Source organism: Callospermophilus lateralis, chromosome 6 (assembly GCF_048772815.1).
Source record: "Callospermophilus lateralis isolate mCalLat2 chromosome 6, mCalLat2.hap1, whole genome shotgun sequence".
In the NCBI taxonomy this organism is placed as follows: domain Eukaryota; kingdom Metazoa; phylum Chordata; class Mammalia; order Rodentia; family Sciuridae; genus Callospermophilus; species Callospermophilus lateralis.
The window spans coordinates 109177642-109192979 of record NC_135310.1 but is presented as its reverse complement, the minus strand read 5'-3'; the positions used below and the strand labels follow the sequence as shown (position 1 = coordinate 109192979).

Sequence of the window (15338 nt, the reverse complement as noted above, 5' to 3'; positions counted from 1 at the left end):
TACAGGTGGAAAACAAACAAGTTGGATCAAATGACATCCATGGTCTCTTTCAGATCTAGGGAACCTCTCAGTGTCTGTGTCTCCTTCTCAAGGTCTTCCCTTGCCTCAGCCCTGGGTCCACATCATGTAAATGATTCGGGTTTCTTTCCTTCTCTTCTAAGTGTTCTTCTCCCTGTTATTGTTGCTCAGGCCGTCTCTACATGCAGGATGACTGGGCAACCGCCGTGTGAAGTGTTTAAAGAATGTTCAGACGTCTTTATGTTCTAACTCCTGCGACCCAGTAATTGAATTTCACAACAATAATAATTCCGTGTGTTCATTTAGTGCTTTACATTTGAAAAAAATACTGTCTCATATTTTATATGAGATACAACTGCCTTATAAAATGGAAGGAGCAGATATGATGCCTATCTTAGAGATATGGAGATCGGAGCTCAGAGAAGTATATCCGCATGTCTCAGATGGTTTTGCTCGCCTGAGTTTGGCCTGTGTATTCTTTCCATTACACTCACTGTGTGAGATAAGGCATTTCCACAGTGAAGTAAATGTGCTCCTTGTGTAGGGTTGGGGGGGAGGGTATTTAGGACCATTGACTCAGTTTCCTTTTGCACATACATATAGCAAACATGTCTTCTGCATTCCCAGAGCTTTTGCATACCAGTAAATTCAGTATTTTTCAGCATATTTTTTTTTTTTTTGGAATGTTAACAAGATGAGATTTCCCTGAAAAGAAAGAAATTCTTGTGGTCAAATAATTGGGATAGTCTCAATACCACAACCTCTCTTTGAGATTTGCAATCCATATTTGCAAATTAAAGGTGCTGAGATGTCCTGCAGTCAAGAGCCCTGTTTAAATACTTGAAATTCACCAGTTCCCAAACTGCATGTAGGAACCTTAGTTCATACACTATGACTAAAAGATCACTGCCCGCAGATTCTTCTGAGACCCTGCTGAAATCAAAGAATAGACGTCTGGAGAAGAATGACCTTAAAACAGCAAAGAAAATGAGACGGGGTCACTGATGGACAAAGGGTTTAGACGAACTTCTGGAATAGAGAAGGCAGCTTGGAGCATGTTGACTGGTGATACAGAACAGAAAACTCTGTAGCCCAGAATAAATCCCAAGGAAGCTGCAAAGGAAGAAAAGGGGACCATGCATGTCGCTTGCCAGGCCCTTGGAGAAGCTGTAGGCTTGGAACTGGCCATTCCATAGTGGGTAAGAGATGTGATGTAGATTCAAGTGGAGGGACTCACTGAAAATCCATCTTAGGAGCTCTGTGTGGGACAGCAGTCCTCTGCCACCTCTCAGTTCTGAGCAGAGCACTGGAAGCCTGGCATTCATCCCTGGGCTCTCAATGGAAGTTTTTACCTCAAGAAGCCTCTGATGGTCTGGGGACAGCTTGTGCTTCCCATGTAGCTGTGGCAGTGCCAGGGTAAAGCCTTTCTTACTCTAGTGTTTGGAGATCTAACCCCTGACTGTTCACCCTCAAGGAAAAATGATCGGCTTGGCCTCTCCAATCTCTCCGCCCTCATAATGTGTCATGGAAAGCTTGGGAAAGGACCATCCAGAGAAAATATCAGAGTGTGAAATATGATATATCAAGAACTATGTAATGTTTTGAACAACCAACAATAAAAATTAATTAAAAAAAAGCAACAATGTACAAGAAGAGCTAGAAAATATCTAAGACCATAAAAGAAACCAACCAACCAACCAATCAAGGAGAAAATATGAGACATAAGAAAAGACAGAAGCCAAACACAGAAAAGCCAACATCCAAGAGATGAGAGTTATAGAAAGATTCTACAGAGAAAGGAGGGCAGGGCCTGATGCACAGTGCATGGTCAGAACACTCATTCATGCGCCAGACTCCAGCCAGGCCAGGTCCCTGCCCCGTGACCGACCAACTTTCTGTGGGGCAGACAGACAACCAGCAAATAAATGCAATGCCCAGAAAGAAAACCGGAGGATAAGAAAATAGCAATATAGAGGTTCTACTTAGCTGTCCTGGATGTGACACTTAGCAGAGACTCTGAAGCCAGGAATTGAGCCAGGTTCACTTAACATTTGCTAAGTGACAAAAAGGATCCAAGTATGCAGGTAGAAGAGAGATAAGTGTTGAGTGCCTCTGTAAACTGAGGGGTTTCACCAGATAATCTTTGAGACCTGTCATAATTTAGAAAGTACCCTTTCCTCCCACCTAGCAAATCCACTTTAATCACCGAGGTTGGCAGCAGCCATCTCAGGAAATACATCATGTCTCACAACGTGCTGAAAATACCAGGCCCCGCTTTATCAGGCTCTGGGCTGCTTCTCTCAGCAAACTATTTTCCCTGAGCTTCCCTGGGAGCTGGGGTTTTATACTGTGTCTATTTTTAGTTGTGGTGCGCAGTGGCTGCTGGGATCAATTGCCTCAGGAGTCTGATGAGAACTTTACCCTGGGGAGAGGCATTCCATTCTGTAACCCTGCCCTGAAGAGCTCTCTAACTTGAGATTTGACAGTTTACAATCTTGGAGGACTAGATACTGCTTCATGAAATGTTAAGATCAGGTGACTTTGCCATGTACTCTGAGGTCAGCAAGAAATTGTCCAAAGTGATTTTGGTCAGAGGATTAATAGTTCCCATTCAAACTTTTTATTGAGATAAACATTTCTTTTCTGCAGGGTGGGGGGTGGATATTGATGCTTGGAATGTCCTGGTTGGGGGAGGTTGGGGAATGCTGCCCCACCTACTGATTTTTCATGAGGGCATCCATCATCTGTGCCCATAACTGCATGGTTTGTCAAACAAGGACGGGCAGGCATTCAGGAAAGCAATCCTAAAGGTCTGGTTGGAAGATTCTTTCTGGCAGGTCTGTGCTTCCTTCTCTGCCCTGAGGTAATAAGGGAAAGATTGACTGTAAAGCCCACCATAGCCAAAATCAACTTCCCCCCAGCACACTTCTGACCTTATAATTTCCTTGTTCAACCCCCAGCATCTCCCTGCAGAACAAAACCAAACAGACTCTAAAAGTTTCAACTGCTATTCCAAAACTGTCTATAGTCCAGGTCAATCCCCACGTATAAATGTATTTGTCTCCTATCTCCACTTTCATCCCTCTATGCTCCATCCCAATATGTTAGTGAAATTTCCCTACAAATGTGTGGTACGGTTGAATATCGCTTATCTGAAATGCTTGGGACCAGAAGTATATCTCTCCCACTGAGCTGAAAGTCTTTGAAGCAGGGTCTATCACAGAGGACTAGCACAGAGGACTAGCACAGAGTTCAGCTAGCACAGAGGACTCACTCGATGAAGGACAGCCACCACTTTAACATATGCTGTGCTAGACAGTTATGGAAGACACAGAGCTGAACAGAAAGGCAAGTTCCATGATAGCCTTGGCAACTTGGCAAGACCATCTCAAAATAAATAAATAAATAAAATGGGCTGGAAATTTTGTTCAGCGGTAGCCCTGGGTCTAATCCTATGGTATGTACCTTACATAAGGAAAATCATATGAGTTTCATCTTTTCCTTTCTTTTTTCTTTTTCTCTCTCTCTTTCTTTTCTTTTACTGCGATTAGACCCAAGGCAGCTCTACCACTGAACAAAATTCCCAGCCCTTTTTATTTTTTATTTTTTTTTTTAGATGGTCTCGCCAAGTTGCCAAGGCTATCCTGGAACTTGCAATCTTCCTGTCTCTATCTTCTGAGCTACTGTGCCCAGCTGTTTAACTATTTTTTTTTTTTAATTCTTAATTGCTGCTGAATTTTATAAAGAAATTTTGCTATAAGTAAAAAAAAAAAGATACCTACCATAGTCAAATTCCTAGAGACAGAATGGTGATTTCCAGAGACTAGAGCAGGGGAGATTTATATAATAAGTACAGAGTTTCAGCTTTTCATGGTAAGAATTCCCTGGGTACAGTGGTGATCATGATAGAGAAGTAATGTGAAATTAAATATATTTAATGCCTCTGAACTGAACAATTACTAATGGTTATGATGTTAAATTTTATGTCTATTTTACTGAAGCTCTAAAAATGATGAAATGGAGGCATAGAGATGTAAAGTAACTTGACCAAGACATCAAACTAGAAAGGGGAAGTGCTTGGGTTTCAGCCTGTTCGTCCACTTTTTTGGGTTTGGTTTCGTCCAGGTGGGTCGTCTTTCCCCATTGTATAAATGCTGTTCCTCAGGACTAATCATTGACCCTCTGGACAGAAGAAGGAATAAGCGCCCCCTGTGGACAAATGAAGTAAAATAAGGTGCCCCGGCCCCACAGAAGCATCCCTGTAGGGGCCTGACAGCCCAGGTGGGCTTGGCTGAATGCCAGCTTCTTCCCCACCCCCTGGCCAAGTGCCCTGCTGTGTGGTAAGTCTGCATAGTGGTGTAGGAAGCCCTGGTCCCAGATCCCAAGCACCAGCACTGCAACTCTTCCCAGCTCCCTGCTCCATGATGCTGCACTGGTAGCCACCAGCCAGTGCAATGAGGTATGGAAAACAGCAAATTCTAAAAAGGAGCATTTCCCTCCACCAGAGAGCCATTGTTAACCATGTACTGCCAAACCCTGTTTACATCAGTGACTACAGCTATTATCTCTACAAGCCAATGGAATGCCTATCTCTAATCTTGTCCTTCTTTTGAGTTTCTTACTCAAATGTCTCCTACTAGGCAGATCAACCTGTAGAGTCCAAGGGCACATTAAAATATTGAAAATTTGCCACTGTACATGGTAGCAAACACCTGTAACGCCAGAAGATCAGGAGGCTGAGGCAGGAAGATCATGAGTTCAAAACCAGCCTCAGCAACTTAGCGAGGCCCTAAGCAACTCAGTGAGACCCTGTCTCTAAATGAAATACAAAAAAAATGGTTGGAGATGTGGCTCAGTGATGAAGCGCACCCCTAGGTTCAATCCTTGGAACCAACAAAGAAAAAAAAAATTGAAAATAGTCTGTCTTCCACTCCTTCCTTCCCCCAAGCGCTTGCTCTTCCCTAATTAGTGGTGTTGTAATTCCCACAATCTTTCACAATCAACTGGGCACCTTGTCTCAGAAGTTCTTTCTCCTACAGGGTTTTCAAAGTCATTCTCATTGCCTTTTATTTCACTGCTCCTTTTGTTAGTTTAGACCCTCATCATCTCTCACCTTTAGTACTGTGTCACATACTTTTTTTTTTTTTTTTTTTGGTACCAGAGACTGAATACAGGGGTGTTTAACCACTGAGCCACATCCCCAGTGCTCCCCCCCCCCCTTTTTATATTTTATTTAGAGGCAGAGTCTTGCTGAGTTGCTTAGACCTCGCTAGGTTACTGAAGCTGGCTTTGAACTTGTGATCCTCCTGCCTCAGCCTCCCGAGTCCCTGGGATTACAGGCATGTGCCACCTGTGCCCAGCTTGTTACCTACTCTTTATCTCAGCCTGCTAACTGCTGTGCCAGCTTCTATCCTCCTCACTGTGCCTGAGATACCTTTGTATACAAACATAATCAAGCCATTATTCTACTTAACTTTTGGTGAATCCCTGTGCTTACAGGTAAAGTTTAGCCTCCTTCATTGGCACAGAGTCTTCACAGGAAGTTACCAACCTTGATTTTCAGCATCATCTATTTACTCTCCCCTTCCTCCAACGCATCCTCTGTGAGCCACTTGCTGATCCCAAATAACCCTGAGACGACTGCCACTACCTGACTGGCTTCCCTCCTGTTCCGACTGAGTTTCTTTATGACCCACTCCCATGTTGAGTTGTGAGTACGTCCTCTCTCTTCCTGAAGAATTGCTCATTCCTTCCCCTCACAGTATTACATCATATGGCCACATTTGTGGGGAAGATAAGGGTGTTCCTTGTCTCACCTTGCAAGTCCTTTCTTAATTTTTATAATTTCAGTAACCTAGCAAGGATACCTGCCACTTACCAGATTCTAAACGATCTTAATAATACAGAGACACAAAGATGAAATTGAAATAAAATGATTTTTGCTCTTCATTTGCAGCTCTACTGTGTTTATTTTGTACCATGCATCATATATTCTAAAACCTGACTCTACCAGGACTCTAGTATTAATTTGTATATCCTTCATGTGTTAATACTTCCTCCTGAACCAGCTGATCAGAGCCTCATTTAAAGGGGCCCTACCTTGGACTGTTTTTCTACCTCTCACACTGTCTGCACATGAAGTGCAGAGTACAGGTTCAATAAAGATGTATCCATCTGTTGATTCAATGTATTAAAGGGCAGATAGGGAAGTACAGGAAATTAACCTGAGGCTCATTCTTGCAGTTATAAAGTTTGTATTATGGAGTTAGAACTCACTATACTCACAAGATAGTTGTTCAACCTTGATCTTCATCTTTTCTGAGTATTTGTAACAACTCCCTCTCCCACTCCAGATGTCCTTTTTATTTTAACTTGGTAAGAATATTTGTGTGTGTGTGTGTGTGTGTGTGTGTGTGTGTGTGTTTGTCTATCAATAATTATTTAATATCATTGGCTATCTGTTAAGTTGTTAAGATTGGGGATGAGGATGGTCAAATGAAGGATTCTGATCTTTCTGTCTGCATTTGGCCTTCATTGCTGGAGTGGTAACATCTTTAGTTTTCAAGGTTTTTGCAGCTCTGATAGATCCCCTTGCCTCAGATAGACTTTCATTGGGCCTGGGTTTTGCCAAATGGATGGTGATAGCTTTAATGAGATTTGCAAGAGTTGATTCTAGTTATGTAGTTTTGTATAAATATTATCATTTAAAACCAATTGATTCATACAAAATTATATCATAGACCCTTTTTAACAAAGTGGATAATTTTCACGGTTGTGTCTTTGTTCTTACGGACATGAGCATTCTTCTGTCTCTCTAAACCAAATCACCTACCATACTAGAATAAAGCCCAGAGAAGGGCCTGTGGCTACATAACTGATTGGATTTCATCTCAGAGCTGAACATAGATCTGATCATCCTACAACAACACTGTCCTGTTGAATGTCTTGTGATGACCGTAAAGTTCCACATCTGCACTTCCCCATGTAGTAGCCAGTAGCCAGAAAATGGCTGTTGAGCACTTGAAATATGGCAGGTGTGACCGAAGAACTAAAATTTTGACTAATATAAACTTAAATAGCCATTAGTGGCTAATGGCTACCATTTTGAATACTGCAATTCTAGAAGAACCAAACCAATTTTCAGAGAGTTGCTACTGTCAACATTAAAAGACTACCTGCCACATTATTTCCTTCCTTGTCACCACAGAAGAACATAACAAAAATATTTCTGTAAAGGGAAAAACATGATGTCCTATGTTTTGGTCCAGTGAACAATAAGTATTCTTGCCAGTTATTTATTGCCACCTTGCATGTTTACCTTGAGGGTGTGATCACTGAAACCTGAGAACATCAGTTGTTTCCTAAACAATGTACCCTCTTGTTGATTGGCTGTTGCCATTGACTGTTGCCCACCCAGGCCTGTCGGTAGACACTGATGGCTTTTGACAGGCTTGGGCACTACTGTTGACCTCAAGGCTCATGGAAGGAGGTGAGAGGGTTCTGCAGTTAAAGCATAAAAATGGGCCTAGTTTCAAGTCTGACTTTCTAATTTTTGTCCTCATAAGAATGTGCAAGTCACTTAGCATCTGCGCTAAAACACATGTTCTGCTCACAGTCTCTAATTTTGAGGAATGTCATCCATCTTGAAGCGGAGCTGCCTGACAATGCGTCTTTCTCATGTGCACATTACAATTCCTACATTCTGGGTATTGGGACTCAGGTATCAGAATATAACTTGAGAGCAGAATTCCATTTTGGCAGTAATAAAATCCATTTTTCCTACAATTTTCCAAAGGAATTCACCTGTTAAATGGTAAGAGGGTTTAAAATGAGGCTTGTATCAGCGAATGATTAGTTAGGACATCTGTTTTTTTTTTTTTTTTTTTCTTCTTCTTCCTATTTCCTCATTGCTGAGAACTTAAAGATATAAGACAAAGATTTTGCAAAAGACAGCAAGAAGAAGAATCAGAAAAGAACCTTTTGCCAGAAGGCCAAAATATTTTGCTGTATCTGTTATCCTATCATGTCACTTTAATGTCATTATCATTGGATTTTAGTCCAGTTGAGCTGTACTCTAAATTTTAATTCAAATTTGAGATCAAGAAGCCAATTTTCTGGGAAGAAAGAAAAAGAGAAGCAACTCAACAGAAACCAAGGTCTTAAAGTCAGTCGCAACAACCTGCACTTTTGGTCAAAACAGAGTAAAAGAAATCAAATTTCCCCTTGACAACTAGAATATTACTAGCAGAAAAACTATAGGAAGTGACAGTTTTCAAAAATTGGGAACAGATAGCACAGGGCCAAATAAAGGCTGGCAGTCTCTCTAAGTTGATTAGAAAATTGAGTTTGGAGTGTGAGTCGATTGGGGCAGCTAGAATTTGCAGATAAAAACATCAAAGAAGACGGGGGAGAGAGAGAGAGCATGTCCATACTCTAAATCTGCAGATGAGTCCCCTTGAAACTTTGGCTGAGTTCTGATCTGCATATGCACGTAAAGAAACAACCGAGTGTGGGGAAAGAATTGGAAATCAGAAGCAGAAACAATCCTAGGGTCTCACCTTAAATCTGCTAATAGTTTGTGTTTTCAGAAGGCAGAGCAAAAGTACCTCTGTTATATTTTGTCCCTGGTAAGTGGAGTTCTCTCTCTGCTTCCTTGTCACCATGTCCTGAGCTGTTTCCTCCACCACACTCTTCTGCCACGATGCTCTCACGATGCTCTCAGGCCCAGAGCTATGGAGTCTGCTGTCTGTGGACTGAGAGCTCTGAAACTATGAGCCCAAATAAACTTTTCCTACTCTACGTTGTTCTTGTCAGGACTTTGGGTCACAGTGATGACCAAGCTGACTAAAACAATCTCTTGTTGCAGAAAGTGATGGGTAGAATCCTCCGAAAGATAAAAAGAAGCTTCTAAAGGATCCAATTCATTGAAAGTAACTTCCCTGCATTCTAGAATGAGGCCTAACATATTTTTAAAGGAATACAGCAAAATCTAGTATCCAACAACTTTGTCTGGAAACCAAAATATATTACCAGAGTACGCAAATTACAAAGAAATGCAACCTTAAAATCAACAGGAAAAATCAATGTATAGATGGCTAAAATAGTAAAATTATTATAATCAGATATTAAAATTGCTGTATAAACACACACCATATGCACAATAAGGTAGAAGAATACATATTGAGGTGAAATTGATGATAGATTGAACAACTTATATTAAATAACAAGTAACTTTTTGGATCAAACCTGGGGCTTTGTGCATGCTGGGCAAATGCTCTACCACAGAGCTACATCTCCAGCCCTATTATTTTATTTTATTATTATTTTTATTTTGACATACTGTCTTGCTAAGTTGACCAGGACTGGCCTTGAACTCATGATCCTACTGCCTCAGCAACCAGAGTCACTGGGATTACAGGTGTGCAGCACCACATCTGGCTAACAACAAATAACTGGAAGTAAAAATTAATAAACTCACTGATTTTAAAAGGAGGAGGAGGAGGAGGAGGAGGAGGAGGAGGAAGAGGAGGAGGAAAACAGAATAACCCTGTCTCTATCACATACAGTGAATTTGCAAGGGGGGAAATAACTCTCTACAAGAAGAAATCTCTAGTAAGGATAGTTTCACTGCTGAATTATATCAAGCTATTAAGACATCATGACCCTAGATACATATATGAAGACACAAATGGTGTGACTCTACTTTGTATACAACCAGAGAAATGAAAAATGGGGCTCCATTTGTGTCCTATGAATCAAAATGCATTCTGCTGTCATGTATTAGAACAAATAAATCAATAAATAAAAAGAATACCAATTTCACAAAACACTCTTTCAGAAAATAGAAAAGGAAAGACATGCCCAGCTCATTTTATGAGGTGAGCATTATCCTAGAATCGAAAGCAAATAAATTAAAATAAATGTACAGAATAATGCTCATCATGAACATCTGTGAAAAAATCTTTTCACAAAATCATATCAAATCAAATCTAGAAATACATAAAATAACAAATCATGATCCTACTGCCTCAGCAACCAGAGTCACTGGGATTACAGATGTGCAGAAATGAAAAGGTGGCTTACCATTTGAAAATCAAACAATATATTTAGCATCCAAAGAAAGGAAGGATACGAGAAAGGGAGAGGGAAAGGAAGAAGGAAGAAAAAAGGAAAGAAAACAAACCATAATTTGGACAATGTACATAATGAATGTGAGATAGATCAGAGAACTGAAGTTATAAAATTTTTAGATAAAAACAGGAAAAAAAAATCTTTGGAGTGGAATGTGGCTCAGTGTGCAGTGCCTTCCTAGCATATGTGAGATCCTGGGTTTGATCCCCAGTACTGGAAACACACACACACACACACACACACACACACACACACACTTCATGACTCTGGGTTAGACAAACATTTCTTAGGACATAAAAAGCACAAATTATGGAAAAAATTGATAAATAGATGCTATGGTTTGGATGTGGTTTGAGTGTGTCCCTCAAAGACTTATGTGGTGGAGGCTTGGTCCCCAGTGCACTGGCATTGAGTAGTAGTCCCTTGAAGACATGATTAGATCACAAAGCAATTGCACTTAGGAGGGATTAATGTAGTTCTCACGGGACTGTGTTGCTTCCTTGCTCACACAGGTGCCCCTTCTGGACATAGTTTGTTCCCTCCCCACTTCTCCACCATATTCTGACAACTAGATGGCACACCATGCTCTTTGGACTTTCCAGCCAGCAGAATCATGAGCCAAAAACACTTTTTCTTCATAAATTACCCAGCATCAGGTAATCTGTTATAATAATCATTTTTGTAGGTTCACAAAGCAAACTAAGACAATGGACTGTCTTAAAATAAAAATGAGAAAAACCCTGCTCTTCAAAAGATACTGTTATAAAAATAAAAATCAAGCCACAAACTTTTAAACTACTTTCAAAACATTTATCTGAGAAAGAAATTATATATTGAACATATAAAGAACTTTTATAATTTAGTAGTAAGGAGACAAAATACTTAAAGGATAATAATAATAAGCAAAATATCTGAATAGATACTTCACCAAAGACAACCTAAGAATGGGTAATGAATGTACAAAAAGGTGCTCAGCATCATTAGTAACTAGAAAAATGAACACTAAAACTGAAGTAAAAAACTGTCATACATATACCACTATGCCCACAATTTAAGAGACTGGTAAGGCCAAGGACTGGAAAGAACACAACTAGAAGTCTCATGTTAATTTTGGCAACTACTTTGAAACAATCTGAAAAAATTTTTAAAATAAGTTTCACTGACCATGTAACTTAATAATTCTACTCTTAAGCACTTACCGAAGAGAAATGAAAACATAATCAATACAAAACTCACACGTTTATTGAAGCCTCCTTATTAATAGTCAAAAGCTGGGGAGAATCCAATCCACATCAGCTGCCAAATGCATAAACAAATTATGGTAGATACGTGTGATCAAGTACTATTCAGAAATAGAAAGGAACCAACAACTGAGATATATATATATATATATATATATATATATCTCAACATGGATGATTCATGGAAAAATTTATGAAAGAAACCATATCCAAAGACTACATAGAGTTGAATTCCATTTGTATGATATTTTTGAAAAGACAAAACTATAGAGATAGAAAGAAGAGGCCTGGAGGGAGTTTTTTCCTATTGTGATAGAAAAGTTCTATGTCACGGTTACAAGACTGAACACCTTTGTCAAAGTTTATAGAAGTGTACACTTATGTTGTGAATTTTAAAGTGTCTGAATTCCATTGCAATAAATGAGAGCCCCCCCAAAGCAAGGTGCATGATAGAGTATGTGGTGTAATAACTTCTGTATTAAATAAAAGGAAAACAAAAAGAGAATTTCAAATATATGAACTTAGACCCATAATTGCCAGAAAAGTGCACAGAAAACTTCCGGAAGCATGTTCAATGGAAATGTTTAGAACGGCTTGCCTCAGGAGGTGGAAATGGGATGTCTGAGGGAGTATGCTTCCAGAGTGACCCTTTTGTGCTTTTTGAATTGTGAACCATGCAAATAACCAAAGAGAAGGTTCTGGGCTCATCTCATTCAATAGTGTCTGGGAAACATTGCCTGCCTGGCCTTCCCTGCTAGGTTGAAAAATGGCTCCTAATATGTCCATGCCCTCATCCTTAGAAGCTGTGAATGTTAAACATGGTAGAAGGCACTTGCAGATGTGAATGAACCAAAGATCTTAAAATGGGGAGATCACCCTGAATTACCCAAGTGGGATAATCTAATCATATTGGTTCATAAAACAGATACAGGAGGAGTCACATCAGAGGAAGGCAAGGCGATGATTGACATGGGCCATGCAGTCAGCTTCCAGAAATGGCAAAGAGAAGGAATGCTCCCCTTGAGCCAACAGCAGAAACACAGCCTGCCGCAGCCTTGATTTTAGCCCATTCACTTGATCCAGGTTTGTGACCTCCAGAGATAGAAGAGAACATTTGTGTTATTTTGAAGTCACTAAGCTTTTGCTCAGTTGTTACAGCACCAGTAACAAGTGAATGCCCTCATATCCTGGTCTCTATTTCTTTCTAACATGACTGCCACTGGCCACATTCTCTATTTGCTTATTTCTTTGTCTCTCAGTTTCTTCTCTCACTACAGTGCAAAGTGCAGGGGAGGTAGGACTTTGTGTTTCTGCATTGTTATAAAACCAGTGCCTGCCACAATAGCTGTTTCAGGAATAAATGAATGATATATTTAACTAATTTAGTAGTTGGTCAACACTCTGAAATGATTAAGCCTCAAAAACATGTTGGTTGATGGGCGCTAAGACACAGGTTCAAGGCCAGCAGGGGCAGTTTCATGTGGCTTTGGTCCAAAATAAGATTTTTAAAAAGCAGGGGATGAAGCTCAGTAGTATAGTGCTTGCACCTGGCATGCATAGGGCCTGGGTTCAATCCCTAGTAACACACACACACACACACACACACACACACACCACACCACACCACACCACACCATTGGTTGAGCATATAGTTATAAACCTGCCTTCCTGCTATTTTCTTTCTTTCTTTTTCAGTGATACCTGGGATTGAACACCAGGGGCACTTTACTACTGAGCCACATCCCAGCCCCTTTTTAATTTTTTAATTTTTTTATTTTGAGGCAAGTTCCCTCTGAGTTGTTTAGGGCCTCACTAAGTTGTTGAGGCTGGCTTTGAACTTGTGATCTTCCTGCCTCAGCCTCTCAAGCCGCTGGGATTACAGGAGTGTGCCACTATGTCCAGCTTCTGCCTGCTATTTTCACTGACATGGCTAGTACAGGTAAGAACAGATACAAATGCATACAGGTGTAGAAAATGCAACCCAAAAGGAGGAAACCCAGCCTGCACAGCCATTAATCCTTCTAGGAACATGGTGAACCATAGAGTCCCCTCCAGTGTGGGAGTCTAGCACCTTCCACAGAGGTCAGAGGAGAAAGGAACCCAAAAAGGTCACTTTCTAAAAGACACTTACAGTAGAATAAAGAACACACAAAACAGTTAAAATACAAAGTAGAATACATTATTCAATTCATTCATCTAGTAAAAAAAGTGTATTTCATTAGATTATTGAAACCAGGAAAGGGAGAAATGACTGTGTATTGTAGGTTCATAGTAGTAATCATTTTTATTAGTAAGAAAGAGCAGTATTTACTAATTTTGTCTTCTTATTCAAAAATTCATGTAAAGATGAATATTTTATGTACGGGAGTGTTGGAAAAAATGTTGCCATCTTGTTTAATAAGGGATACTTCTTTTTACTCTGAATTTCACTTTATACTTTGATAATAATAGTCATGATCATGACCAGTCTAATACAAAGATCACCAAACTTTTAGTTTCAGTATTATAAGCATTAAATATTAACATGCAGCTAGCATTTTAATACCACTGAAATCCTTTTATTTCATCAGAATTTCAATTATATTGGAGCCAAAGGGCAAGTTCTGTTTCAGAGATAGTATTTATTGACCATGTAATCTGAAGTATCTCTGACCTTAGAAACACAAGGAGGAAACTTTAGCACCTGACTGTAGATTTGACTTTCTTCTACAAGCCTTGGTTTCTTTTTGATGAAGGAAATTTAATGTGACAGCCAAATGTACTTGAGCAGGAATTTATGCTCACTCGTACAAATTCTTAAAAAGTGCTTTGCCCGTTGTTTATAGAAGTCAATAATAAAATATACATTTAAAATGTACTTTCCAATTCTTGTGGTTTGGGGGAGTCCTAGGTACCTTCTGAAATGACTGGTTTAATCAGACTTATCCTTAAGTATATATGGGGAGTCCAGGAGCATGGAACATGCACATCTCCCTTGTCACTCAAAGCAAACTAAAACAGCAGTGATGTCACCTTGTCTCCCATGTGTGTAAGTGTCTATCAGAGCAGCTCTTACCTTCACGAACAGGAAAATCTCAGGGTTCATGGAAACTGTTTGATTTTTTTCCAAATCATCAGTTTCAGAATAGGAGATGGGAGAGTCCTTGCTGGCGAAGAAGGTCTGGCAGCGCTGGATGGTGAAGCTTGCAGGAGAAGGCAGGTCTTCCTTTATCCTGCTTCCATTTTCCTGTGGCTCCTCTGGGCAGACCCCATGGTCCTGGAATGGTGAATGGAATTCTTCCACTGAGATGTCCCCGTCCTCCTGGAGGTCCACTGGTTGAGGATCCTGGACCTCAGGACACACCTCATCGGGCAGGAGGTAGTCTTCTACTTCTGCTTGGGAAGAGCCCAATCCGTTCTCTTCCTCCCTAACAGCATAGACTGACACAGAATCGTATTCGTGGTTTTGCAGCCCAGCGGCATACAAGGTGTTTTCTGGTCTGTCATCTTCCTGGACAGCATCATATAAAGGACCTGCATTATCTTCTGGAACCTCATATATCCTGTCTTTCTGGATTGTGTCGTAGATGTTGCTGTAGTCTTCATCATTCATGTTTGTGGATCTGCTAGTTCCTTCTGCAGGTGACCTGGAGAGATCTGAAATGAGGAAAGGGCTAGAAGATGCTGCTCCGTCTTGCAGAAGAATCAGTGGGCTTTTGAAACGCAGCAACCAGCCACAGCTCTCAATGACAGGTCTCTAACAATCATTTACCTGAGGCTATAATAAGCAAACCGCAAGTCCACTGGACAGGAGTCGAAGTTTACACACTCAGTTAACTCTTTCACTCCTAAAGATATTGTCAACAAGACTCTGGGATTTTCCTTATTGTCAGTATCTCCAAGATTCTCCGGATAAACCAGAGGTTGAATTGTATTATCATCCCAGAGTACCCTAAAATTCTGAATATT

General features: G+C 40.3%; 1 protein-coding gene across 1 annotated transcript in view; it reads right to left on the bottom strand.

Annotated features, from left to right (window-relative positions):
* Clic5 (chloride intracellular channel 5) overlaps positions 1–14982 on the bottom strand; it is a 147066-nt gene extending 132084 nt beyond the window's left edge. The window contains exon 1 of the mRNA XM_076858626.2: positions 14446–14982. Coding sequence (XP_076714741.2) covers positions 14446–14982 — 537 coding nt within the window. The remainder of the gene's footprint in view (positions 1–14445) is intronic.
* Between the last annotated feature and the right edge of the window lie 356 nt (positions 14983–15338).